At 47.1% G+C, this 27,085-nt stretch overlaps 1 protein-coding gene across 1 annotated transcript; it reads left to right on the top strand.

Annotated features, from left to right (window-relative positions):
* Positions 1-21,874, top strand: LOC135389710 (ovostatin-like). The gene is made up of 11 exons (XM_064619743.1): positions 1-25; positions 110-360; positions 693-909; positions 992-1,158; positions 5,461-5,619; positions 5,692-5,772; positions 6,942-7,054; positions 7,937-8,024; positions 8,098-8,163; positions 20,862-20,964; positions 21,692-21,874. Exons 1-11 carry the CDS (start codon positions 1-3, stop codon positions 21,817-21,819), a joined length of 1,398 nt encoding a protein of 465 aa, XP_064475813.1. The 3' UTR covers positions 21,820-21,874.
* Positions 21,875-27,085: the final 5,211 nt, after the last annotated feature.

The following is a 27,085-nucleotide window of genomic DNA, read 5'->3' as shown; positions in this document are numbered from 1 at the left end:
ATGGCCGTCGAACGCGTTTCGTCAGGTCTGTGTCTAGCCTTTTACCCCAACAATGTTGTACTGTAGTTATCACGCTAAGAGTAACGCCATGCAATCTCCTTCCTCGTAGCATATGAAAGGCAGAAGGCATTCAGGGCCAGAGACGGTTCCTACGGAAGCTATAGTGGTGCCGACAACGAACGGAGTGTCTTTCTGACAGCGTTCGCCGTACAGGCTCTGGCAGATGCGTCAAGCGTCATGAATGACCCCACTGGTATCAGCGACGCCGAAATCGCTCAAAGCATACAGTATTTGAAATCCCTACAGGATCCTTCCACAGGTTGCTACAGGGAAACGGGTCAAGGAAATCCTGCATTTACGGTTTGTATGAGAGAGCAGTTCGTGGCATGCTTCTGGCAAAGAGGCCGTGACCAAACTATACAGGGCGCATAATACGAAGGAGACAGCAACGGAATTTAATTGGCAGTCGTCCTGTGGAAGTCGGGATATAATTTGCATCGTCCCTAATTACTAAAAGTTAAGATTGACTACGTTATTTTAATATACATTTTAAAGCAGAGAAAAACAACAAATTCGTTGCTCGCTAAGTGCCTATAGTAGGTGATATTTTTAATCGGCTTAACAACGTGTGCATAAAGGAAGGCTGATGTGTGCATTGGATTACTGATTCCATATATCTTCTAAATCCATAGACTCCGGCGCATTTGACTCTGTACGTGGGGCTGTCGGTTATCAGAGAGAGAGAAAAGGACTACGACATCTACAAGAGCGTCGTGCAATGTGTGGAAGCTGAACCCACGCTCAACAATCACTCGTTGGCAATGTACGCCTTCCTGTCTGCAAGAATAGGAGAAGAAGCCAAGGCCTCTGAACTCATCCGCACACTCCTTGCTAATGCTGACCATTACTGTAAGTTTTATTCCATTACGTTTTATTTCTTTATTATCGGACAGTTATCGGATACAGCTTCTTAATATTTCCGCTCTGTCAGATTACTACACCTACTGGTCTGCCAGTACATACAACGAACAAGTGGAAACTGCTGGATACGTCCTACATGCCATGTTCCAGATTGGCCAGGACATGACACCCGCGGCACCAGTGTCGGAGTACTTGATTGAACAGTTGAACGTCGGTGGAGTAACGCCTTACACAGAGGTATGAGAGTGCATCCTATAAGTCCCCAGCGGACAGTTGCTTCTCTTACGTGCAGAAGCGCCGATACGGTTCCATTGAATTTCGTTAAGATGTGTACCGTTGATTTTTAGCATGCATCGATTGGGCGACAAATGTGTAACTTGTTGGCAAAGGGCCAGTGTAGCATGTTGAAGATTACAAACCGGAGCCCAACATTAGCCATGGGAAAAAATCAGAAACCTAACTGTCTTAAAATATGCGTCTCTGTTGTGCCCGTTTTGCTACCACACATTACCTCACCCGGGAACGCACGACAGCCAGCAGACTCTTACGTATGTTAGCCTTTATCACAGCCATGTTCAGCGGCTGACTTGATGTGATAGATGAGGCCAAAATCTACAAGCAGTCTTGCTCACAAATGCACAAGTGGCTACCACGTAATAGAGGGAAATCATGTCTGCCTTGTGCTAGCTTCACACCATTGGGGGAGGTTTGTGAGCTCCTCCTGGCTGGCATGGTCCTTTTGCGGGGCACCGCAGTATCACTCGGTTGGATGCAATCCATATTGGCAGTGCATGCGGTGCACAAGCACACATAGCGACCAAGGCAGCCACGAAAAGTGGAATTCGGGGATATGCCTCAAAGCTACACCCTCACGAGGAATAGACCTGCATGACCCGCTCTTCAAGTTGTGCCAACGGTTGCCAGATTTGGCTATAAGTAGTCAACTTTGGCTACTTTCGGTTTGAGCTGGCGCCGTAATATCGAAGTTTGCTATTCGGAAAAACTGAGAAATAATGCGAAACAGAAAGAAAATAGTTCTTTCTTCTTTTTTTAAGCGAAGGTTTGTCTTTTTCTCAACTATGGTGACATACCGTACTCAGAAGGGGTTGGCATGCAGTGCTTTGCAGACGATAAGAACCAACTAAGCGTCTCGCCCCTCAGCGTTTCAGCAGTATACGTGGGATTACTTTCGGCATGTGGCATGATTTCTGTATTACAGTGAAACTTAACACCTCACATACAGGGTGTCCACGCTAAGTGTGAAGAGATTTTTTAAAAATATATCAATGGCTTTTTCCGAGATGAAATCAATTGCAATATAGCATATGCTGAAGGGCACTCCCTAGGGGGGCATTAACAGACTCCTAAGGCAATGTCTTAATTAACTTTCAATAATTAACTTTTTAATTACAAAAGCTACGAAGTTGCTCCAATGAGAACATCTTATCTCTTCGGTCACCATATACCAAAGCCGTTTTCAGAACAAAAATCCGTTCGATAGATCGTCCGCAAAAAATTCGTGAAGGAACGCCATTTTTTCTTTATTTTATTCATTGCGCATCTCTAGAGACGCGTCTTTCATTCGCCCCCAATACGAGAGGATGAAAGAGCACACTATCACCTCTTGCGTCCTGGAAAAAGATTAAAAGAAAACAGAAAATGCAGCCCAAGATAAGGGCAGTCGCGATAGTCACCCGATAGATTTGTGTTTTTGTTTTGTTTCCGCAAGTTAAAGCTAATCTTCGACGCATGAGGCGGCACTGTGCTCTTCCACTCTCTCACACTGGGGGTAAAGGAAAGCCGCTTCTTTGAAGATGCGCAATAAACCAAACAAAGAGAAAAATGGCGTTCCTTCACGAATTTTTTGCGGACGATCGATCGAACGGATTTTTGTTCTGAAAACGGCTTTGGTATCTGGTGACCGAAAAGATCAGATGTTCTCATTGGAGCAACTTCATAGCTTTTACAATTAAAAAGTTAATTATTGAAAGTTAATGAAGACATTGCCTTAGGAGTCTGTTAATGCCCCTCTAGGGAGTGCCCTTCAGCATATGCTACATTACAATTGATTTCATCTCGGAAAAAGTGATTGATATATTTTTAAAAAATCTGTTCACACTTAGCGTGGACACCCTGTATATACAGGGTGTCTGAGTGAAATCCCCGTGCTAAATAATTTGCGAACTGGTGCACCAGTCGAATAACTTTCTTTTTTACAAGTATCTGTCAGATACCGCCTACAATCTGCGCACCATGTGAATGAGTGGGAGGCGCTGATTAGTTAAATTAAAATGAGTTTCGTGAAAGAACATAACTTCTAAAGCAGGGCGCCGTCGGCTTGAAAACGGGTACAATCCCTTTAGGGACATTCAGTGAACACCTTTTAGAGAAAAATCTGCCACCAAAGCCGGTCATTTGTTGCAGTAATTAATTGGTTTCGGTTTACATATTCTTGTCGCGGCTGGTCGCCGTGAAGCGCAAGAGGACGCTCTTCCACTCCCATGTCCACCAATGAATTACACCAATGACTTACGTCCTTTTGCGCTTCACCGCGACTAGCCGCGGCAAAAATATGTAAACCGAAACCAATTAATAACTGCAACAGACGACTAGCTTTGGTGGCAGATTTTTCTCTGAAAGGAGTCCACTGAAGGTCCCATTTTACCCATTTTAATGCCGACGGCACCCTGCTTTAGAACTCACTTTTTTTACGAACCTCATTTGACTTTTTATTTAAATAATGAGCACCTCCCACTCATTTAGACGGTGCGCAGGTTGTAGGCTGTATCTGACAGATACTTGTAAAAAAGAAAGTTATTCGACTGGTGCATCGGTTCGCGAATTATTTAGCCCGGGGATTTAACCGAGACACCGTGTATGTATCCTGTCGGGAACAATAATAGCTCTTATTTTGATGACAATTATTCGGTCCTATCTATAGTTAGGTAAATAATTGCTGAAGTTCGGTACCGACAGGTGCTTGGTCATTATGCAGTAGTGACCAATGTTGTTTTTGTGAGCTTTTGATGTTGATTAATAGTAGGTAAGAAAACGTATTACGAAGTGTTACGAACTTTTCGGCTACAGAGAGCCTTGCTTAGCTGGCTACAGTTTGACTACGCGAGATTGGCTACATGTAGCTTTTGTCATCTGGCACCCCTAATTGATGTCTTTCCCTTTTCTTTTCTTCTTTCCCCTTTCTTTTCTTTCACCGTTTCTCATTTCTTCTTCTCCGTTTTTCTCCTTCTTTTCCTTTTCTTTTCTTCCCCCGTTTTTCTTTTTTTGAATAGCAAGCCGACCTCCGTCTGGCTGAACTTTCCTTTCCTTTGTTTTTTCTTAATAAACATATCCCCCCTCTTCCGGGTTGGAGCTTCGTCGCGCCGAGAGCTGCGTCTGTTTTCTGTCACATTATTTGCTCACAAGCACTATAACCGCTCATAAATTAGCGGTCTGCTGGTAGCTAGGCATAGTTCATGGTAGCCAGCCGTCCTAAACACTGTGTATAACATCGTAGTTATTTGAAAAAAATCCATTCGGTCGTGCTGAACCATGCAAAGACGATTCAAAGTGAGGAATAGCTGATGGACCCCTAGAGACATAACTCTACAGGGTGTCCCACCGAAAAAGGGCCAGCTGCTAAAGAAAAAACGGAGTGGTCTACAAAAATGGAACCAACTGTACGTGCTTGGCAGTTGTGTGGTCTATCCAAAAATATTTTTTCATCGGCTATTGTCAATTAATTAGCGGTAATTAATTTTCTAACTTTTTAATTATCGGTTTTAGCTCTCAGATGTCAATTAGGAAGTTGTAGTACATGTCGAAAGAGACGCAACTGAAGTGGTCCGAGGTTGCTATGGCTTGTGGTTTCGCTTTTCCCCGAGTTTAAAAATTGGTTTTGGAAGCCGCGCACACCACAGAGCTCTCCCCATAATTCGGTGCCCGCGCGCGACGATTGCAGTGCGCTCCGATAGCTGTGCCGTGAAACAAGTGAAATATCTTCCTCTTGCGTGACGTGGCCCAAGAATGGTCTCCAAGCGCTAATCGCAAGGTCAATGTACGCCGGAGGGCGCTCGAATCGTCGCGCGCGGGTGCCGGATTGCGGTCCGCCCGGCATCTGAAACGAACTTTTAAACCCGGGAAAAAACGAAACCACAAGCCATAGCGAACTCGAACCACTTCAGTTGTGCCTTTTTCGACATGTACTACAACTTTCTCATTGACATCTGGGAGCTAAAACCGATAATTAAAAAGTTAGAAAAAACTAATTACCGGTAATTAATTGACAATGGCCGATGAAAAAAATATTTTTGGATAGACCACACAACTGCCAAGCACGTACAGTTGGTTCCATTTTTGTAGACCACTCCGTTTTTTCTTCAGCACCTGGCCCTTTTTCGGTGGGACACCCTGTATATAGCTCACCGTTAGTGTGTCACGCTGCAACACTCTGTATTGTGGCTTCTGGAGACTTTATTACCGGTTATCGCTTTTATTTATTTTATTTTATTTCTGAGTGACGGATACAGTTAACCGTTCCAGGCGTATGCTGTTGGGCTCCATGCGCTGTACCACTACGTCTTGGAGACCACGTACAGACCTCACGTCTCGATGATGCTCACCGTATCCGCTGCAAACGGCTATAGCTCCCCTAGTTCGGTCGACTTCACCATAACTGATGAAAACAAGTTCATGTACCAGGTAAGTAATAGAGCCCAATGACGCCGAGCATCCGCCAAATGCTTCTTACATGCTATAATTATTCCCATGCAGCACAGAGTCCTCGAAAACTCAACTGCGACGAAGTTTCTAACCACGATTCGTCCAGGAGGGATTGGCTGTGCTGTTACCTTTGTGAGCGTGCCTTTGTAGTCGATTGTACGGGATGTTGCTTGTTTTTCTCGAATCTGCGTGATGACTTTCCTGCTGTTGAGCGGTCATTCATCACGTTCGCACACTCACTCCCATGACCGTCACGGACTTATTACCGTGCGCGATTTCTAAGTTTGGTGCTGATCTTATCAACAAACACATCTCAATTGCCGTACTCTCGCCGGCCTTCGTGGCTTAGTCAGTACTCCCGCCGGCCTAGTCAGTAGCGTGCCAACCAGGGTTGGACAGTTCAAAGCGAGGGTTCGAGGGTTCAAACAGATCGAGGGTTCAAACCAAGCCGAGGACGGTGACAACTTGATATAAGGACATAAGGGTATAAGGACACCGTCTTCCGCGAGGGACGCTAAATATGGTGCGCTGTGTGTCGAGATTTCAGCGCGCGGCGAAGACCCCTTAGGTGGGCAAAATTAATTCACAGACCTGACCATTACGGTCACTTTTGGTTGATATTAAACTGCATGTAATGAGAATCATATATTTACGTTTTTATCCTTCACCACTGCGCCCGCCACGTCGCTCATGCGCGAAGCACCCCGTGAGCCCTCCGAGAGTTCCTCTGCTTCCATCACAACAACGACAAGAAGTAAAATGCAAACAAATGAACAATTGAAAGAGTATTAAAGTTCCAAAATTATCTTTCGCACTCAGTTTTGCTTCTCTGTACACGTGTTTTATCCTATAAAAACTTAGCTCAGAACTCGCTTACCACACGTGGCGCCATCTGACGTGTGACGTGTCAGACTCTCCATGCGCATCGAATCGCCCCTGCAGCAGCGGTCAAGCATCGATGTACATCGGAACGTCGGGTGGTCATCGCTTTCCATGACCATCGAGACGGCCGTCTGGCAGGGGTACAAGATTACACGTTCGCTTTACTAAAGAAAAAGCAAAGAGCGCAGTCCATGCATTTACGTACGAATGCCCCTGGCATATGGACATTTATGTGAAGGAAAAGCTGCCTCGAGCAATAAAAAGCGAATTTAATTGATCATGTATAGGGCTATTGTCTGTTTAATACTCCTGCTTCCCATGCATGGATGTTCTTTTCTTCTTTTCTTTTTTTCACTTTTTATAGTTCCTGCTACACTCAAGGTTTAGGAAACCGAATAACACTAAATGACTTCCCTCAGGTCAAATATAGCCTCAACGTGAACAGCTTGCCACCATCCAACACCTTTCAAGTGAACGCAACGACCGTTTCACCAAGCGATTGTTCCGCGGCAGATGTTACCATCTGTGTCTGGTAAGATGGACGCAAATTGCTACAAATTTTATGACTTGATTCTAACATATTGATAAGTTAAACCACATAGGACACTACACAGTACAGGCACACTATAGCGATGAGTATGGCCCGCAAAGTTAGGCACTAAAAACGATGGAAATAGGCAGGTATTTAGACCCTCAGAAACACAAAAACAAGCAATAAAATGCAGAAGATAGGCACATTCATCTGGTACGCTCTTTGGCTTTGTTAGTGCTTAGTGTTTCAGAGTGCTTCATGCAGGAAAACGTGCTCGTTTAAAGGCTACGGAACAGCGTGAATGCTGAGCCGGCCTAGAGTCAAGCTATAATTATAATACTTTTAGTTCTCCGCCATCATGTTCTTGAAAGGAGAAGAAACGGCAAATATTTTGATCAGAAATAGATGAACACCTTCTGGCAAACCAAAGTATTGAAAGAAACCAAACGAAAAAAAGAACAAAAAGTGCAAACACGCAGAAACGAAAAGCAAAAAGGAAGCAGTTGCCATGAGCATGAAACGTGGACTTGCACTTACACCACTAAAAAAAAGGGCTGTTATGGCTTCTAAAAATGCTAAAGAAGGCTACAATTCAGAAATCGATAATAAGATAGACATCCCCGAAAACGTCCCAGTTAGGTGTTTATAGGCATTTATAGGCAAATTAGTAAAATTCCGGGTCCTACTAATGAGATAATGCCACATTTCAACAAGGTTGCCTTTCCCTTTTATCTTTCCTTCTTTTTTCCTGCAATAAATACTCCACCCAACAATGTCAAGGTCGAATGAGGGCATTCAATGTTGCGCTTTCTGGAAGAGTTGGATGTTTTCGCGCGTTCTCAGTGCTCTGTGCGGGATCACTAAGGCCTCGCCCTCCTTTAGGAATACGGAGTATTATTATGCCAAGACGGTCGTCATTGATATCACACTCCTGTCTGGATATGCCGCTGACGTTGCTTCCCTGCAGGGTGTATGTATAATTATCATTCTTTGAGCGTGACACGGGTCCAATTTAGGTGATTTCAACCGGCTTTCCTTCGCAGCATCTTTGTAACGGAGCCGTCCAAGCGTATGCAGTTGGTGCCAATTCACTAGTGATACTACTACAGGTAAGCATTCTGAAGTACTCTTTCACAGGTCCCAAGAAGCGTTTCGGAAACGCGCGAGCGTTGTACTGTTTCTTCGGTGCGGCATCCTAGCGGTGGCCGAAAGCAGGCTTGTTTACACGTTCAGAAAGGTGCCCATGTGCGGTAGTGTTCCTTGAAGTGATGGTGCTACCGGAGCTACAGCGGCGTGTCGGTTCCAGCGCACTCGTCCAACCCTCTGAACGAATGGACGCGCCAGCTTCCGTATCCGCTATGGCGTCACGCTGAATAAAAAAGAAAAAAAAAGAAGAAGAAGTAAAACACCAGAACTCGCTGTGCAGATTGGCATTCGAGATGCGACAGCATTTAAGAGCTCATCGCGGGCATTCTCCGACGATGGAGAGTAGAGGCATGTGAGGACCAAAGTAGTTGACGCACTTGGCCACCACCAGTAGTGGCCATTAGTGGGCATCAGCCCTTAGCAATACAGCCCGTACGTTCCTAGAAATATTAAAGAAACAGTGCTACGCGCAACTCGCTACGATCCAGGCCCAACAAGAAAATAATAAAAATAAATACAACACAAGAAAACGACAACGACCTCCGACTACCATCAACCTGGACACCAAATCAAGGCCGAGAACCCGCATTAGACCTGTACATTAAACTAGTAAGCAACGACATCCTTCGCGGTATTTCGCAAAGTTCGCGTGGTCACAACCTCACTAAAACACAGCGTGACATCATGAAAGCCCTACCTGACAGAGATGATATCATTATCAAGCCCGCAGATAAGGGTGGGAGTATCGTCATCTGGTCCACAGATAAATACGTTTCTGAAGCTTGTAGACAACTCAACAATACGCAACACTACCTCAAACTGGGCCATCACCCAACAAAGGAGCACACGGCGTTAATAACCCATACCATACAGGACCTCCACGAACGAAAGCTCATCACATGTGATGACCTCAGATATCTCACTCCATCAAACACAGGCGCAGGTTGTTTCTATTTGCTGTCCAAAATCCACAAGGTACACGCCAACGAGCTCTATACGGCTGACATCCCTGGCAGGCCAATTGTATTTAATAACAACACACCAACAGAAAGACTCGAAATTCCTGGACCAGTATTTAAACCATATTCCGACAACACTGCCATCGCATGTAGACGACACACCCCACCTCCTCAGAATAGGGTCTAGGACTTTTCGGTACAGGACATTTCGGTACAGGACCTTTCGGTACACGGAACTTTCGGTACACGGAACTTTCGGTACACGGCCTTTTCGGTACGCGGAACTTAAGGTACGCGGAACTTTCGGTACGCGGAACTTTCGGTACACGGACATTTCGGTACACGGCCACACCGCTGGAAGGTGGTCTTCGGCTTCTTAGTCATAAAACGGTGGCTTTCTTTTTTTTTTTTTTTTCGAGTACCTAAAATTGCGAGTACCTAGACTATGCATTAATCATGCAATGCGTTGTTTGAGTATGTCATCCAAGGGAAATACTCGAAGCATCCCATGCACGATACATGTATTTAGATGGTCGTCGCGAAAAGTATAATTTCCAGGCATTGCCTCTGCAGGGAGTAGCAGCCATAAGGCCGAAAAATCGAATGCCCGACCAAACCGAAAGTCAAATTTCAAGGCTAAGTTAGGTTAAATTATCTTTATATGGTTAGTTCAAGAAGAGTGTTTACAGTTTGCGCTTGGACGGACATTATGTTGAAATCTTGTGCGAAAAAATTTAACAATGTCTCTTCGGCCTTCAGAGAGGTCGGTGTTTTGATTTTTCGGCCCTTCGTCTGTTGGTCGTTTTAATCTTTTGGCCTTTCGTGTTTTGACCTTTTGATGGGTTTCCCTCTGCAGGACACATAAGGGCTCAAGAATGGTCGTAAATGTGGAGGCGGCAGTGTAGATTTTCCCCTAAAATTGCCTGTATCTGCATGCTGCAATGATCGCAAAGTAGCCTTTCTGCAGTGCCTTACGGGTGGCAACCTGAAGGGCGTAGGAAAGAATGACCCCGGAGAAAACGTTCCTGGAAAAAAGTGCCCCCGGTATAGCAGGCGGACATTTTTGTCTGGCTTATTTTGTTCTACTCTCTTTCACAGAAGACATCCCAGATCCCCGTTGTTAATTTAGGTCGTCAAAAATGTTATGTTCGTAAAAAAGGAAATGAAGAGGTTGCCGGACCTTTCAGCAAACGTATTTTCGTTGAAAGCCGTTAAACAGAAAGAAAGAAAGGTCATGGTAATTTTAATTTGCAGTGAAGAACGCAACGGACAACGAACTGATGTTTTCGTACGTGCAAAACGTTGTAATGCCCTTCCTTATACAGGGTGTCTTTTTTTATACAGGTTTTTTATTAAAGATATATAAGAGTCCCGGATATGCCGTTTGGGTGACAATAGCTGGCAAAGAATATCTGCCGTCCCAGAGATGTTAGAAGTGAAAACAGGACGTCTGTAGCTCATACATTTTTAATAAAAAATCTGTATTGAGAACAAAACACGTTGTCATAACCAATAAGTCGAAGACCATATTCCAGCGGTATGGCCGTGTACCGAAATGTCCTTGTACCGAGAGGTCCGTGTACCGAGAGGTCCGTGTACCGAAATGTCCGTACCGAAATGTCCTGTACCGAAAGGTCCGTATCCCCTCAGAATAATCAGAGATATAAACAACACTCGTTTGGTAGGGACACAATACTAGCCACGCTGGATGTGTCATCACTGTATACTAAAATCCCTCACAACGACGGAATCACAGCCCTCTGCAATACCCTTTCTACAACAAACACCAGAAAAGACACGGAAACCATACTCGCTCTAATGGACTTGGTCCTTAACTTGAACTACACGGTAGTACACGGTAGTACACTTGAAGTACACGGTACAACTATGGGCACCTGTTGCACCCACGTACGTAAATATCTTCATAGGGTTCTTAGAAAAAAATGTTCTCAGCGCCCTCTCATTATAACCCACTGTGTACCTTCGATACATCGATGATATATTGATAATATGGGAACACGGGGAACATGAATTTAAAAAGTTCGTAGATCTACTGAACACCGCGCATAGCAACATAAAGTTCACATCACAACAATCAACTCACTTAATTAACTTCCTCGACACCACAATATCACTAGACAACGGCAAACTCACCACAACCCTGTACAAAAAGCCAACTGACAAACAACATTACCTTCACTTCAAGAGTCACCACCCGCGTCACTGTAAGGTTGGAATTCCCAATGGGCAGAGTGTAAGACTGCGCAGAATTTGTTCAAACGACACCGATTACGCTGAGAAGCTTGACGAACTCTGCAGTACACTTGCCCAAAGGTACTATCCAGACTCCCTCCTAACCGAATTCCGTCGCAAGGCACTCACCCTCGATCGAAACGAGGTTCTGGAAAACCGAAAAAATCCTGACACGTGCCAAATGAGCTTCATCACAAGATATTCCAACGCACGTCCAAACATCAAAGCCATTCTACAGAAGCACGAGCCCCTCCTCCAAGTGACCGACGTTGCAAATTTTCACCCATCCAATACAGGTGACATACCGATGCGCAAAAAACCAAGCAGACTCTTTGGTCTATGCCAAAATCAGCAAAACGAGCACCCCGTACACGGGAACACGACCCCGCAACCGCCCGCGCTGCAAAACATGCAAGAACGTTCAACACGCTAACTCCATCAAAAGCACTGTGAGCAATTACACCCACCCCGTTAACCACGCATTCACATGCACAAGCTCCAATGTCATATACTGCATTGAATGCGGAGACTGCTCTATGCAATACATTGGTGAAACCGGCCAACAAATGAACAACCGCCTTACCGGACACAGAACCGACACGTCCAACAAACACCCCAAAGCAGTCCCCGAACACTTTAACGTTCCTGGTCACAATTTTGACAACATTAAACTATACAGGCTGTCCCAGAAAACGTGTCATTGAATTATAATTAAAAAACTACGCCACTTAGAATCATGCGGTCAACAGCATTTGTTCTTATTAGGTTTTTGCCACCTCCTAATGTGAATGTCATGTACTCCAAGTTTAATTATGTAAATATTTGCGAACTGAACTCGGAAATTTGCCAAGTAAAGGTCACTTTTTTACCCCACCAATATGAAGAGCGTGCCGAATTCACTCAGATTCGTGATAATTCACAGTGATACTCACGAACTATCCCATCGGAAAAAATAGCCGAATATCATGCTTTTCGGAGCACCGGGCGTTAGCGCGCGATGACTTTTTGAGCGCAATCGCTCGCAGTACTGCGAAAGGAGGTTCCGAAGCCAGCCCACAGAGTGATAGTAGAAAAAGTAACATTTCCTAAAATTGGGAGAGGGAAAGCATTATCCCAGCGAAAGTCGGACGTGATAAGCCGTGCCAGTTTTATCTCTTTCTGCGATGTCGGGGAGGGCTGGGTTTCCAACCTCCTTTCGTCGGGCTGACAAAGATTGCGCTGAAAAATTCATCGTGCGCTATTCTGTGCGACCTCCGTAGAGCATGATGTTCGGCTATTTTTTCCGATGGGATAGCTTCTGAATATCCCTGTCAATTATCATTAATTTGACTAAATTAGACACGCTCTTCACATTGGTGGGGTAAAAAAGTGACCTTTACTAGGCAAATTTACGACTTAAGCTCGCAAAAAATTAGATAATTAAATTTACGTTACACGACATTCACACGAGGAGGTGGCAAAAACCCAGTAAGAACAAATGCCACTGACCGGATGACTCTAGGTGGTGTAGTTTTTCTATTATAATTCAATGACACGTTTTCTGGGACACCCTGTATATTCTAGAAACCGGGCAAGATCCACACGTGACAGACGTGATAGGGAGTCTTATCTCATATACAAGTTCAACGCTCTTCATCCGTCCGGTACCAACAAATCACAAGGCACGCCAGAAACACTTCACAAAGAAAATGTGCTTTTCCCTTCTATCTCCATTATCATCTGTTATGTTCTGCATGGCCACTGCTTGCTGCTTTCTTTATTGCGTGCCACAACTTTGTACTTAAAAAAAAAGAAAACCAACCTTTGCTCCTTATGGAACAGGAATTTTCCCCACGTAACCACTACCCTCCTTATCTTTCGCTATGTTTGCCAATTCTTGCCTGTTGTCCCGTTTCGTCCACGTGTTCGTGAACCTCCCATTTTTCTGTAACCGGTCTGGAGGTTAGATCACTACGTTCACATAATCCCCTCACACTCTAACAAAGCGGCCATTCACTCCGGCCGTAGAAGCCCGACGGACCCTTTCTTCCCTCCGGGCTGTTGACCCACAATTCGCATGAACCTTTAAACACGTCACACCTAATCCTTTAAATATCATGCCAATGATGAGGACGGTGCCCAGAAGAAGAACAGTCTCTGTTCGAAATATCGGCGGCTTCTGTCCTGAGGCAACTCCCTTCCTTGGCCACCACTAGATGGTCTATGCTCCTAACGAAGACACACAATCCATAACACTTTCCGTACGGGTTCTGGTGGCTTGTCGTCACTGACTTGTCGAAGCTTTCCTTCATAAAGTCCGCGATGGACTTGTTCCGGGGCTTCTTAGTGTCCATATCGAAGTCTCCCATGAGAATCACGGGCATGTTGTGTTCCTTAAGTTTTCTGCCAACGTGTTGCTCGCAGAGTAATTCAAGAGTTTGGCCAGAAAAAACTTCTTGATCTTAGCTTTAGGGGATCCCAGCGTAGTGTATACCAGCACGATGAGGGCGGGGGCGTTCATGTATAGTCCACTTCTAGACGAATAGGTGGGATAACTTCCGCAACCACACTAGCTGTTACCGTGGTACAGAGATCATCCCAATGAAGGCTACTGAGGGATGCTCGTGTTTCCTGTGCGGTGGGTATTTCGCGACTACCCTATTCCCAGATCAGAAGGGACTGTACCCTCCCCCCCCTCTTCTGTATCACTACCTGTACATGTTCCCTTTTTTTCACTCTTCCCTCTACTCACTTGTGCCAATCATTGCCGCGAGTGATAGTGTTTGAGGAGAGAGGGAGGCGTACGCCTTTTTGTGGCAATTACCATATATCCAAATTGCCACAAATAGGCGTGCGCCCCTCTCTCTCATCGAATCAGAAGTGATAACCCTATCATTCGTGGCGATGATTTTGGGGCACGGCGTGCTATGCGGTGAAGCTCCCTCAAACATCATTCCCCCGTCTCTACGACGTATACGTCACCAGCTTCATCTGCAGCGGTTGCCGCCGGTTCGCTAGTATCGGGTCAGTCGCTATGTCGGTAGCATGCGCATTGGGGTTCTGCATGTTAAGGGCCTCCATGTTCGTCGTTCTCCTTGGCCCGCCGCACCAGCTTTTCGGAAATCTCGAGTCAAGTGGGTGTTTTTGTTTGTTTGTTCTTGTCCACCGCGCGGCCCCCTTGCATTGCAGATAAAGTTGGTGCTGTTTGTCCTTTTCGTGAGCCATTTAACGTTTAAACGGTAACGGTAACACTTAAACGGTAACGTTTGGCAGAGAAGCGGTCTGCCTGCCTATAGTCTAGCGGCACGTTGCTCGGGGGAGAGGTTAGTGGGAAGGAGGGGAAGGGGAGGCCTCCTGTTAATTTATTTGCTGGTGGCTTGCATAGCTAGCTTCAGCTTGCATCTTTCATCCGTCTCGCGTGGCCTGCTTTGCTTCTCGCATTTTGCGCAACTGCGCTTTACGAATGGTCTGAAGTCTCCCTTGTACACAGATGACGCTGCACATAGACTCACGCTTGAACTGGAGGTGTTCCTCCGCCGACAACTGCTTGCGCCGGCGTGCGTGCCGTCAGGACACCCACGGTGTGTGTCACACACGTGCAGGAGTGAGGCCTATACCACGTGAGAGAAAAGGGTACCCGACGTTCAAATAACGCTGGGATGGGACCGTCCGGTCACCCGATCATTGAGCAGTCCCGTCACACACTTGTTTACATAGCATCATTCATAACACTCGACCGACAGGATTGGAGCACAGGCTGATAAGGGAAGCCGTAGCTTGCCGCAGCAACGTTCAACCGCTGCCACACACGGCTCAACTTACGCTGATCTGGTACGGCTCCCAAGGAAGACGCCTGAACCTCAGGTTCAACCCCAGACACCACGTCGCATAAGGCAATTGCAGCCCCAGCCCGCGCAAGATACTGCCACTGGCACTAGCACCATTCTGCGGTTAGTTCTAGCCGCTTTGAAAGCAATTGTGACATGCTGCCCTGAGGCTGCGAACCTACCAGAAGTGCAGGCCCTGATGGTAATGGACATATGCTTTTCCGGCCATGGAGCAAATATATAAGCGTGCCGCCCTAATTCAGTGGAATGCACGCGGTTTGCGAAACAAGCTCCCTGACGTCAAACCTTTTTTGTTAAAACATCGTGTTCCTCTTTTGGCCATCAGCGAAGCTTACGTCAAGAAGGACTTTAGCATAAGCGGGTATGCCATGGTTACTCAGGGCGACGCGGACATTTATAGGAGTGTCTTGTTTGTCCGCCTGGACCTCGTGTCTGCAGTTGTGCCAATGTCACAGTGTCTGCCTTTTGACTGCGTAAAGTGTAAGGTTCGTCTCGGCAAGATCACTCTTACCGTTGTTAGTCTCTACATACCACCATCGGTACCGGTTTCGAAGACTGACTTGATGACCGTCTTCGACGACTTGGATCCGCCTTTTCTGGTGGTTGGCGACATAAACGCTCATCACCCTGTATGGGGCAGCCCCAAGACCGATCGCAAAGGAAAGATCTGGCTGGAAATCATTGAGAGATTTGACCTTCATCTACTTAACGACGGCTCCCCAACATTCATCGGCAGATCGTTCTCTACTGACGTCCTGGATGTCTCTCTTTGCTCTAAAGATATTGGTAGGGACTTACACTGGTACACCGATCTAGATTCTAGGGGGAGCGATCACATCCCCATTTACATAACATATAACCGTTATCCCCCGGCATCTGGCTGCAGAATTGTGAAGATAACAGACTGGCACGCTTTCCGGACTGCCTGTGCGAAACACGCTGAATCCCTGCGTTCGGTAAACGATGTCGGAAAGCTGATTGTTCGCTCTTGGGCGCTCTCTACCAAGTCAGTCCACTTGACCCCTGGTCACTTAGGCACTAACCCCCGGGTGGAACAGCTCCGAGCTCTCCGGCGACGTGCAGAGCGCAAAGCTAGGCGGACTGGCGACATTCATGACATCCAGGAAGCACGACGCGCCAGCAAACAGGTACAGAAGGCACTCCGGGACATTGACCGTCAGCGTTGGCGCCAATTTTGCATGACACTGTCCCCATTTGCAAGCCCTGCCCGGATCTGGAGAATTGCACGTAGCCTGAAGGAAACTCATCCAGTTAGAAATCCTTTAGGGTCCTTGGCCCTATCCACGTCCTCTTCGGAGAAGCTGGTTGCCTCAGAATTTTGTCGTCTCATTACGAGAGCTGCGGACGTGTGTCGTTGTGCTGAGTACCGGGCAGGCACAGCTTGCTTGAAGTCTACCCTTGAACAGGTGATTATGCCATCAATACCCCCTCTCGACATGGATTTCACCATGGAGGAACTCCTCACGGCGGTATCATCTTCGAGTAGAAAGTCATCTCCTGGCCCGGACGGTATCACCTACGCTGCTATTAGGAACCTGGATACTCTGTCCCTCAAGGCTGTGTTAGCCATGTACAACCATTCGTGGAGAAGCGGACAGGTCCCTTTGGAGTGGAAAGTAGGTCAGGTGGTGCCGCTCTTGAAACCAGGAAAGCACCCGTCTCAGCTGTCTTCATTTCGCCCAGTTACCCTCACCAGTTGTTTGGGCAAAGTCATGGAACGAATGGTCCTACGGAGGCTTGAGTGGTGGCTTGAGAGCCATGGATTCTTTCCCCAGGAGCAGAGCGGCTTTCGCCGTTACCGTAACTCAATGGACTCTGTAGTTGATCTCGTCACAGCTGTGCAAGTTGGTAAACAGCGCAGGAAGATTTCCGTCGCCGTTTTTCTTGATGTCAAAAGGGCGTATGACACGGTCAGTCACGTATCCATCTTGCATGATCTGTACCAAGCTGGTCTCTCGCATCGTACACTATGTTGGCTCCAGGACTTTCTCCATCAACGGTCCGTCTTCGTCCGCACATCACAAGGCGACACCGACTTGTTCCCGGTCCCTCAGGGTGTTCCACAAGGAAGCGTCCTGAGCCCGCTCTTATTTAATGTTGTAATGGCGGGCATTAAGAGTTCCATTCGAAGGAAGGTCAACTTGTCCCTTTACGCCGATGACATATGCATCTGGTCAACTGGTACATCTCGCCCTGCCATTCGACAACGCCTCCAGGCTACATTGGACGACATTCACACTTACCTGCTCCGAGCAGGGATGGAAATATCAGCGGAGAAAAGTGCGGCACTCGCCTTCTCCCGCAAATCCATGCAACGATGCCGTCTGCACATTGGGGACAGGCCACTTATAAATGTCCAGCACCACAAATTCCTCGGCGTAACTCTAACCACTAGCCTCTCTTGGAAACGTCACATCGATGGCATGGAGAAGAAAGTTCAGCGCTGGACCGCTGTCATCCGTCACTTCGCTGGAATGAGGTGGGGACGCGATGAGAAGGACCTCCTGATGCTGCATAACGCCTTGATTCGCGCCACAGTCGCCTACAGTCTGCCTGTGCTTCACGATCTCTCCAGCACCTTAGCACAGAGGATCCGCGCTATGCTGGCACGGAGCCTACGGGTGTGCCTCGGTGCCCCCCGCGGGGCCGAGACAAGGCTAGTGGTTGCGGAAGCCCGCGACATCCCTTTTGAAGTTCTCCGAAATACAGAAACTGTGCGCCAGTGTCTCCGCCTGCTTGCACACCATCGCCACCACCCGCTCATCCGGAAACTTCGGGCAAGGCGCAGCACGCCAATCCACGGATGTATAATGTCATTCAAATCCCGCGTTCCGAAATTCGTGATCAGCCCCGCCGCTGAAAGCACGGCCCCGTGGACACTTCCGTCGCCAAGCGTCACCGCCTCTGTCCCAGGGATCACGGACAACAAAAGGAGCTACCCCGACCTCGTACTACAGCAACTGACTATGGATTTCATCGGCACCGCATATGATGGGTTGTGCACGGTCTTCACGGAAGGCTCCTCAACGAAAACTTCGTCATCCTCATCTTTTGTGGTACCCTCGATACCGCTCACCCGGGGTTGCCGGTTATCCCATCGCACCTCTTCGACCTCAGCCGAGCTGTACGGAATCCTGTTGTTCTTACAATATGCGGCCACCTGCGATCCACGGCGATGGGTAGTCTGTACGGACTCCAAGTCAGCTCTTCGATGCCTGAAAACCTCAGGTCTCCGCGGCTCACTGGCCACACTTGTGATAAACATTCTACGCCTACTGAAGTCCATAACTGCCCACGGCCACACCATCGCTTTTCAATGGATTCCGGGTCATTGCGGAATCTCTGGCAATCACGTTGCCGACGCTGCCGCAGCGGCCGCTCACCACCAGGGCAAGTGTGTCCCGATTGTTCTCCCAAGGGGGGACAGACGGTCCCTTCTTCGTGACTGGGCTGCCTCCTCATCCGTCGAACAATGGCGTCGGGATGTCCCGGCCAGTACCACACTGGGAATTGTAGACCCAACATTCTCGTGTCGCTTACCGACATCTCTACCGCGCGCCATTAAGTCCCTCCTACATCGCTTACGGCTGAATGTTGCCTTTTCGCCGTACTACCGTTACCAGATAGGGTGTGCCAGTAGTCCCTTGTGCCCGGAGTGTGGTGTGCCAGCGACCGCGGACCATGTGATCATCGCATGTGCCACCCATAGGAGGGAGCGTCACTTGTTGGCAAACGACCTTGCGCGGATTGACAGCCGACCCCTTGACCTCAGACTCATTTTGGGACCATGGGACACACGAACGCAGATGTCCGTCTTACGACCCTTCATCAAATTCCTGCAAACTACCGGCCTCATCGACTCTCTCTAAAACCCTGTCAGCGTCGTCAGCATCATCCTCATCACCATCCTCTCATTTTCCCCCAATAGCAATGGGGTAGCATTCTGCTCAATGAGCGGAAGTCATCCCCATATCATCGTCATCATGTATTTCTCTCTCTCTCGACCGGCTATGCGGGAACATAAAATGTTACAACGGACTGGGCTTGCATAAACCATAGAATACAATAGATCTCTTGCGGTCAAAACAAACGAGGGTGTCCCTCGTCGTGGTGAAGAGATAAACAGATGACCCTGTCGGAGATTTTCCACACAACGCAAATGATGGATCCGGAGTTCACACGGAGTGAACCTAAATTGATCTCAGACGCGCACAGGTTAGAAAAGACAAAGACACTTCATCAGCCCAACACTGATGCGCAACCCCGAGGCGCCCGATACGCCACTGAGTTGTGCGACTTGTCACGGAGATGGCCCGATACCAACTAACAGGTTGTCGGGTTCGAGATGCCGAACAAACATAGTCCAGAGCCTATGACGAAGGCTTGTCTCCGATCACAAGGGGCAAGGGGGTCCAACGAGCGCAATATCCAAACGGGCAGCTTAATGGCGCATCAAGTTAAGCTTACAATTTCAGTGCGGTTCAAGGCGAACTCAAGCCGGGGAGACACAGTGGGACAGAAAATGAGTTACACCTGTGACTGTGTTTGCCCCGAGGCATCTGAAAGACATCTGAAAAAGCGTCCTCACTCATGGCGGTTTGTGTCCGCGCTTGAACACGTATGGGAATTTTTACATCAAAATCACATGCCGACCTGTCTGACCACAGCTGCTGCCCCATGAACACAGCAGCGTACAAGTTAGCAAACAGAAAGTATGTTTTTTTTTTTTTTTTTTTTGCTTACATGCAATTCTGCCGCTTCAGCTCTGCACTGTCCTCTGTCTGCTCTGTGCAATGCTGTGAATGTGCCACTCCTTCAACTACGTCTTGTCTCTTCTTTTCTCCCTGCTTCGTGCTTCTGGCGCCACGTCGCTGCGAGGGAGTTTTTCCACGTTTGGTGCCCATGTTTGTTATCGCCTGGTAACATTTCGGCGTTATCACCACGCACGTGATCTCCAAGCAACTGACAATGAGAGCAGGTCTTACGCTGCGAGATACCCTGTCTCAAGAAGACGCAGTGGGTCCGCTCACCCATGCTATCGCATTTAAAAGTACACTGTTTGCGCGTTCCGAAAGCTTTTGTCGGGACCTGTACATTTTTTTGCCGAGTGAATATCGCACTGCGCTGGTGAAGATTATAAAACTGTGGTACGAATAAAATGCGACTGTGCGATAAAAATAATACGTGCAGCGCATAGGGTGATAAGAAGTTCACTTGGATTGGGTTACCAGTTCTGCGTACACGACAGAGTTCTAGCAACTAGAGAACATCGAAAACTACACACCGGAAATGAGGAATTTGTGACGTTACTATTTTACGCGCCACGGGCGCAATCGTGCAAACATAGCTTGTGCATTAATGTCGGTCCCATCAAAATACAGTCGAAACAATCTTAGGCTACTTTGTGCAGCCTCCGTGAGATTTAACTCAAACATGCGTCGCCGTGCAGACAGCAGGAAAAATCAAATCACATTTCACGTGCGACGGTCACGTGATGTGGAATGATGGAGCTGATGGAAGCGAATCGGAGCTTAGCTGCTGGATCTATACACCTTGTGAAATATTTATGTGCATGTTATTGAATTTCGATTGTCTGAATAGGTGATTCCGGCAGGCAGCTGCTTCCGTTTCCGTCAGAATCGGATCACTGTGGTCGGCAATTTGCAACCGGCTCCGGTGACCGTTACGGACTACTATAATAGCGGTAAGCTGGAAACCATATCTTGTGAACTCCTCACTTATGTTTCAGCACCTATAATAATAGAAAAAAAGAAGTGTTACAGGAGACCTATAATGAAGATTTACGTGCTGAAGTAACTTGAACTCTAGATACAAGAAAGCGCAACGATATGCATGCACTGAGAGAGGTTAGCCGGGTGATTTCAACACTCAATTGTTCTCGTAAAAGCAGGTATGCATTTATTTCACTGTCTCATTTTAGTTTATTGTTCATTTTTCTGGCACAGAAAATTGTAGAATTGCCCCTGGATGACGTCACTGGAGTAAAGCGCAATTGAACCAACGCTTTTTACGACTTCTGTTAGATTAGAGTCGTTTATAGACGGGAAAAGATGACCGTGGAATTGACTGAATGCGTAATTCATGACATTCACACACCTTGCTTCACACTCGATGTTTTCTCCAGCCCGCAAAGTTGTGGAAAAGTTTGAATTATTACAATGACAACAATTCATAGCCTTACGTCGCGTGACAACTTTGATCATGAGCGACACCACTGTGATAGGGTCATGTGACCCTTTGCTTTGAGCTTGGATCTAGAATACTTGGAGTATTCGTATACTTGTGTTTCTACAGTTGAGTGTCCCTTATACAGCGATAGCATTTTTTGTTTTAGTTTCATAGTTTTGTTTTCCAGTCATTTTGCTTCTCGTAATTTGCCTCTCTTACAGAATCGTTCTGTTCAATTGCAGTGAACAACGTGTCCGCACTATACAGTGCTGGGGACAACTGTGCTGAACCCAACCGGATGCTCGGTATGGGTGGATCCTACACCTTTGGCGCATCAATGAAATATGACAAACCATATTCTCCTTATTAATATTATGGGTGAGGCGTTAAAGACCTTGTGGAATATTATTAAAATGTAGTGATGATGCCTGTCTGTCGTTGGAGGTGGGAAATAAATCGTTAGCTCGTTTAATAGTGTCACAAGGAATACGCAGTGGAAAGGTCATCGTTAACACTCACGTAGACAATCTTTTTCACCAAACCGTGACTGTGTTGGCCATTCAAGGCCATTGACGACGAGGTGAAATTATTGGTCTATGGGGTTTAATCAATTTTCCCATGACTCTCGTCTCGAGGTAAGGGTTCGATGGGAAGCTCCTTGCGTTCCCGTTTGATTCTTTGCGCTGCATGAACTCACGAGAAAGTTCCGACAGTTAAGACAACGAGGGAGGGATCCACTGATCAATTAATCGACCTATGCACTCGATGGAAAGTTTCGAGCGCATGCACTTCATTATTAGCGACACGCGTGTCCACGAGAACGAGAATCCAGCAGTCATGAAGCTAAGGGAAAGGTGAAGATGCTGCTGCGCACATGGTGCCTTTGCGTGGGCAATTTTAACCGTTGATGTTGATATCATTGAAACAACAAATAATAGGGAGAGATTGAATTCGTCACACGACAAATTCGGCTACTCCCATAAACAGACCCCCCGCCCACAAGAAGAAAAAAAAACGGGGCAAATACAAAAGAGAAACCCCCCGCTTTCGCGATAACTATCGGACAAAGGTGTAAATCACCGGTTAACGTAGCGCACAATGAATCGCACGGTCCTAATAGACTAAAGGCCTAAACGCATGGAGCGTTTTGCCAACGTTTTCAGGACGCGCGCGCGCTCGGCGTGCGTGTGACCTCGTAAAAAACAGTTTTTCAACGCGTGCGGATACCGTAGGGCGAAATCTGTCGGCTACAGTTATGCGCGCGTCTGGGCGCGTTTTCCGTGAAGTAGACAGAACCATGGCCGTCGTACGGCAGACAAGGTTGCGTATAAGCAGCTCCCACAAATTTTTGAGGCATTATTCATCACACTAAATTTACGTGAACATTTTAATGATATCAGGAATCAAAGAACGCCGGAAGCACTACAAAGAAGATCATCGGCACGTTCTAACATATATTTGTGGTGGACGAATACAGCAATAGTGGCGCGCGTCACTCGCTCCGTCGCGTCCCATGCGTTTCGGGTGGTCGCCTCGTTGGCGTTTCTTCGCCGCGTGTGCAAGGCCATGGCGTGCGCGCGACGTTTTGTCGCTGAGAAAACGTCCAATGCGTTTCGCCCTTAACTCCAACGCACACGTCTGAATAAATGTCACAAGTGCTGACAAGGCAGCATCCCTCTTGCAGGTGGCTAACGACCCAGCACTTCAAAGTTGCGGTTGTCCAGTCGGTCGAGAGCAGATTTCATGGTAGCCCGTTGAGGTGCGTATCTAGAACAGTGCAGGAGAACGTGCTCAGTGTCCTCCACGGTTGCACAAAGTGTACAGCACTCTGAATCAGCCTTCCCAATTTTATGGAGGAATTGGCGCCCGTATGGCACGTTCAGACGGAACCTGTGCAAGGGCGCCTTAATAGACCAAGGTAACGTGGACAGAACTATAAATTTCAGATCCGGGTCAACTAGATGGAGCAACGAGAAGTTCACGTCGCCTTGTAGCCATTGCTGTCTAGTCATAGTCTGTGTAAGAGACCTCATATGTCTTCCACATTGGTCCATCGAAAGTCAAACTTATGCAGCGCTAGACCATTCTACGTTTGCCTCTCGCCCAGGTGAGATTAATCAAAGCTTTGGCAAGTGCTTGGCCAACGAGCTCGTATCTTGATACGGATCTGTACCCTGGCCGACGGCTTTCAAATCCTCGCTCTGCCTATCACTATGCAACGCTGCGCCAACGTTGGATGGTCGAAAGAGTCGTTGACCAACTGTCATCCGACCTTTTGCCAACCGTCGGCCATCGGCCATTGCTTGCTTGGGTTTGCGCCGGCACCCTCATTGGACCCGTCTTCCCTGATGGGTCATTGACTGCGGACAGATACCTAAGCGAGGTTCTTCAGGGCCCTGTGGAAGAGTTCTACGCCAACCACCAACTCGCGCGATATGGCGAGCTGTGGTTTCAGCACGATGGCGCTCCCGCACACAGCTCCAGCCCAGCTCGCGCCTATCTCGACCGCGCAATTCCTAACCAGTGGGTGGGAAGGTTCGGATCAGTGCCATGGCCTGGCAGGTCCCCGGACCTTACGCCTCTGGATTTCTTCTTATGGGGATATGTGAAGGACCGCGTGTACGTCGAGGACATGTCAACATCTGATACCCTCAAGGTGAAGGTCACCCAAGTTTGCCATGAAATCCCCGAGGACATGTTGTGAAGGGCGACCGAGAACACAATCAGGAGATGCCGATTTTGTCTGATCACACACAGCGACCTCCTCGAGCACCTGCTCTGAATATCCATAATATTGTTTCTGTTATGTTGGAATACATGTGCGAAATGCACACTCATATTGTTCCATCTTAAAATAAGTTGTCATTAAAATAACTGACACCAAAAACAGACAATTACTTTTATCTTGCTCGTTTCTGTTTTCCCTGTGCAGCACTTAGTGGAAGCATCATACCTGCTGGCTCTTCGCTGGAATAAAGCATTGCTTGTGCCACAAACCATTTTACAGAGAGTGGCTGTAAATGAGTAAATGCGTAAACGTTAAAAGAGCGTCTGAAGAAATGCCACCCGGGACAGCTCTTCCAAGTGTTTTCTGGTTTGCTTGGTTATTTTTCCTGTTTTGTAATCACATGCTACAGGTTCAAGGTGCTTCCGTGGAAAGATAACCTTCCCTGTCGCGTACTTTGAGTTGTTACACGGCGAAAGAATGAAAAAAGAGGAGGAAATCCAACAAACAATAAAAAGACAAAGCGCCGCGTTGTCACGGTCAGCATGCCTCCTTATAGTCTAGCAGATACGCAACCATGCAAGGGTGATAGATAACTGTGTAGGTGGAATGGATCGGATATCTCCTTATTCCTCAAGTGGACATGAGAGGGCTCTGCGATGGAGCGACGCAAAGATGCTGAAGATGCTGATGATTTTGATGCGACGGAATGATGCTCCGTCCTAGTTTCAGAAGTTCGGGCCCATTTCTGCAGACTCAGGAAAAAACGTGTTGTTAGATCTAAAGTGTTGGAAGACACTGGATTCGTTTTCTCATGGCAGCACCTACAACTTCACAATTGACACCTTCATTGTAATCCTCGTAACTAGAAAGTTATAAAATCAATATCTACTAATTAATTAATTAATTGTGGTACAAAAATACTCTGAAACACTTTAGGCTACTAGTAATACTATGCAGTTGGTTTCGTTGTGATGCAATGAGTCGTTATTTTTTTCAAGGTGGGGTTCGAGCTAAATGAAACACCCTGTAGATAATTACGTTCAAGCGTTCCATAATGACAGCATGTCTGCATTTAATAATGGCCGAAAATTGTATCACTGTAACCTCTCCTCCGGAGAGAAACCTGCATTGAATCGCCTAAAATCCTGAGATGATATTATAATTAGACCTGCCAACAAGGGTGGCGGCAAAGTTGTTCTGAACACCTCCGACTACGCAGGCGAATCTCTGCGACAACTGAGCGACTCGAAATTCTATAACATCCTAGATAAAGATCCCAACAAATATTTTTGTTGCATTATGAACCGAACTATTGACACACTCTCACATAAAAGCCTGGTCGCCTCTGATATATCTAAATTCACCAAGCCAAAGAACGTTAAGCCAGGCAATTTTTACCTTATTATCAAAGTTCATAACGAAAATCACCTAGGCAGACCTATCATTTCAGGTGTAAATACCCCGACAGAGTACATTTCCTTAGTTCTAGATAAGTGCCTCAACCATTCCCTCCTCTCCAGTAGTAGGGAGTGACCACCAGCTGCCGCCGACACACAGGGGGCTTGCATAACATTAAATTAGCAATTAGGGCACCCCCACAGTAGTTGGGACCATCCAGTGAGTCACCACACTAATTGGGGAGCATCTAACTCGTGCTTAGCCCACCCTGTGTGTTGCCGGCAACCAGGGGTCATGGAAAAGAAAAAATAGATAGAAATAGAAATGAGAGAAACAATTTATTTGACAATCAACAATGTCGTGTCGAAGATAGGGCTACAGAATGGGCGGCTGACAACCGACTGCCATGGTGCTTGTTGCCGGCTGGTAGTTTTGTTGACGGCAGATATCGACGACAGGTGGCTACCTAGTTGCAAGGCATCACACCAGATCGCGCCATCCCCCTCATGGTGATATGCGTGGAAGATAGAAAAAACAACAAAATACCAGCAGCAGGCAAAAACTGCAACAAGAACGACACTGCTAGACACGTTTAAACATGCGAGAGCGCGCACCAAACATCGTGAAAAAGGCCTAACCGCTACGGCAAATGCTAGACATACGACAGCACGGAGAAGAGGCCTAAGACGAGTGCTTAGCCCTAATCGCTGCATAACCGCACATCGCTACGAAACCCGACGACTCACTGAAGATGAAAACATCAACAAAATACTACCCAAGCGGCAGAAAAACCTTGGGCCAACCTTGGCACTGGCTTGGCCAGCCAACCTGGCCACGCTTGGCTTGTGGTTGGCCAACGACGTTGTTTCTTGGTACGGATCTGTTCCTTGACCAACAACTTGCCAACACTCGGCCAGCCAGTGTGCTCCCAATCTTCAACCAACTACACTGAGCAGTTGGCCAACAAGCTCGTTTCTAAGCACTTCCAACGTACGAGACCAACGATGGGCCAGCCAGTATCCACCCAATCTTTTAACAAACCATTCATAGTTGGCCAACAGGCTTATGTCTTGGTACTCCCATGCTTCTTGGCCACCGAGCTCGGCAGTGGTTGGCAAGCCACTTTTTTCCCAACTTCTAGCCAGCTTGGATAGTTCTAAAAAAGACCATTTGCTTCAACTTCAAGGTTGTAATGTATTGTTTATTATTTACTTCAAGGACAACTTCAACTGCGCTGTAGATGCACACAACCTCCATTCAATACAAAATATACATATAACAATTGGTTATTTCGTGGCAGTTACAGCTTTACCACACACAGGAAAGGCAACAACACAGAATTTTTTGTCACAAGCGGTAATAAATTTGCAGCTGTAAAAAACGTCGGGAAGAAAGAAGCGACAGACAGGCACACTAGCACCTACAATGACGATAACCTTCACACAATGGTACACACAAAATGTAACAGCTCGTGTCACAAAGAGAAAAAAGCTCGCATCAGCAACAGATG

This window comes from Ornithodoros turicata, chromosome 3, assembly GCF_037126465.1.
Source record: "Ornithodoros turicata isolate Travis chromosome 3, ASM3712646v1, whole genome shotgun sequence".
Taxonomy (NCBI): domain Eukaryota; kingdom Metazoa; phylum Arthropoda; class Arachnida; order Ixodida; family Argasidae; genus Ornithodoros; species Ornithodoros turicata.
Note: the sequence above shows the minus strand (reverse complement) of the source record. Positions and strands in the feature narration are given on the sequence as shown.

Bases quoted from the DNA above. Each gene is read 5' to 3' on its own strand.
- LOC135389710 (XM_064619743.1), top strand. From the start codon at position 1: ATGGCCGTCGAACGCGTTTCGTCAG. The intron at 5,773-6,941 runs GTGAGCGTGCCT...GACTTCCCTCAG, and splicing joins TTGGCTGTGCTGTTACCTTT to GTCAAATATAGCCTCAACGT. The intron at 8,164-20,861 runs GTAAGCATTCTG...TTGTCTGAATAG, and splicing joins CACTAGTGATACTACTACAG to GTGATTCCGGCAGGCAGCTG.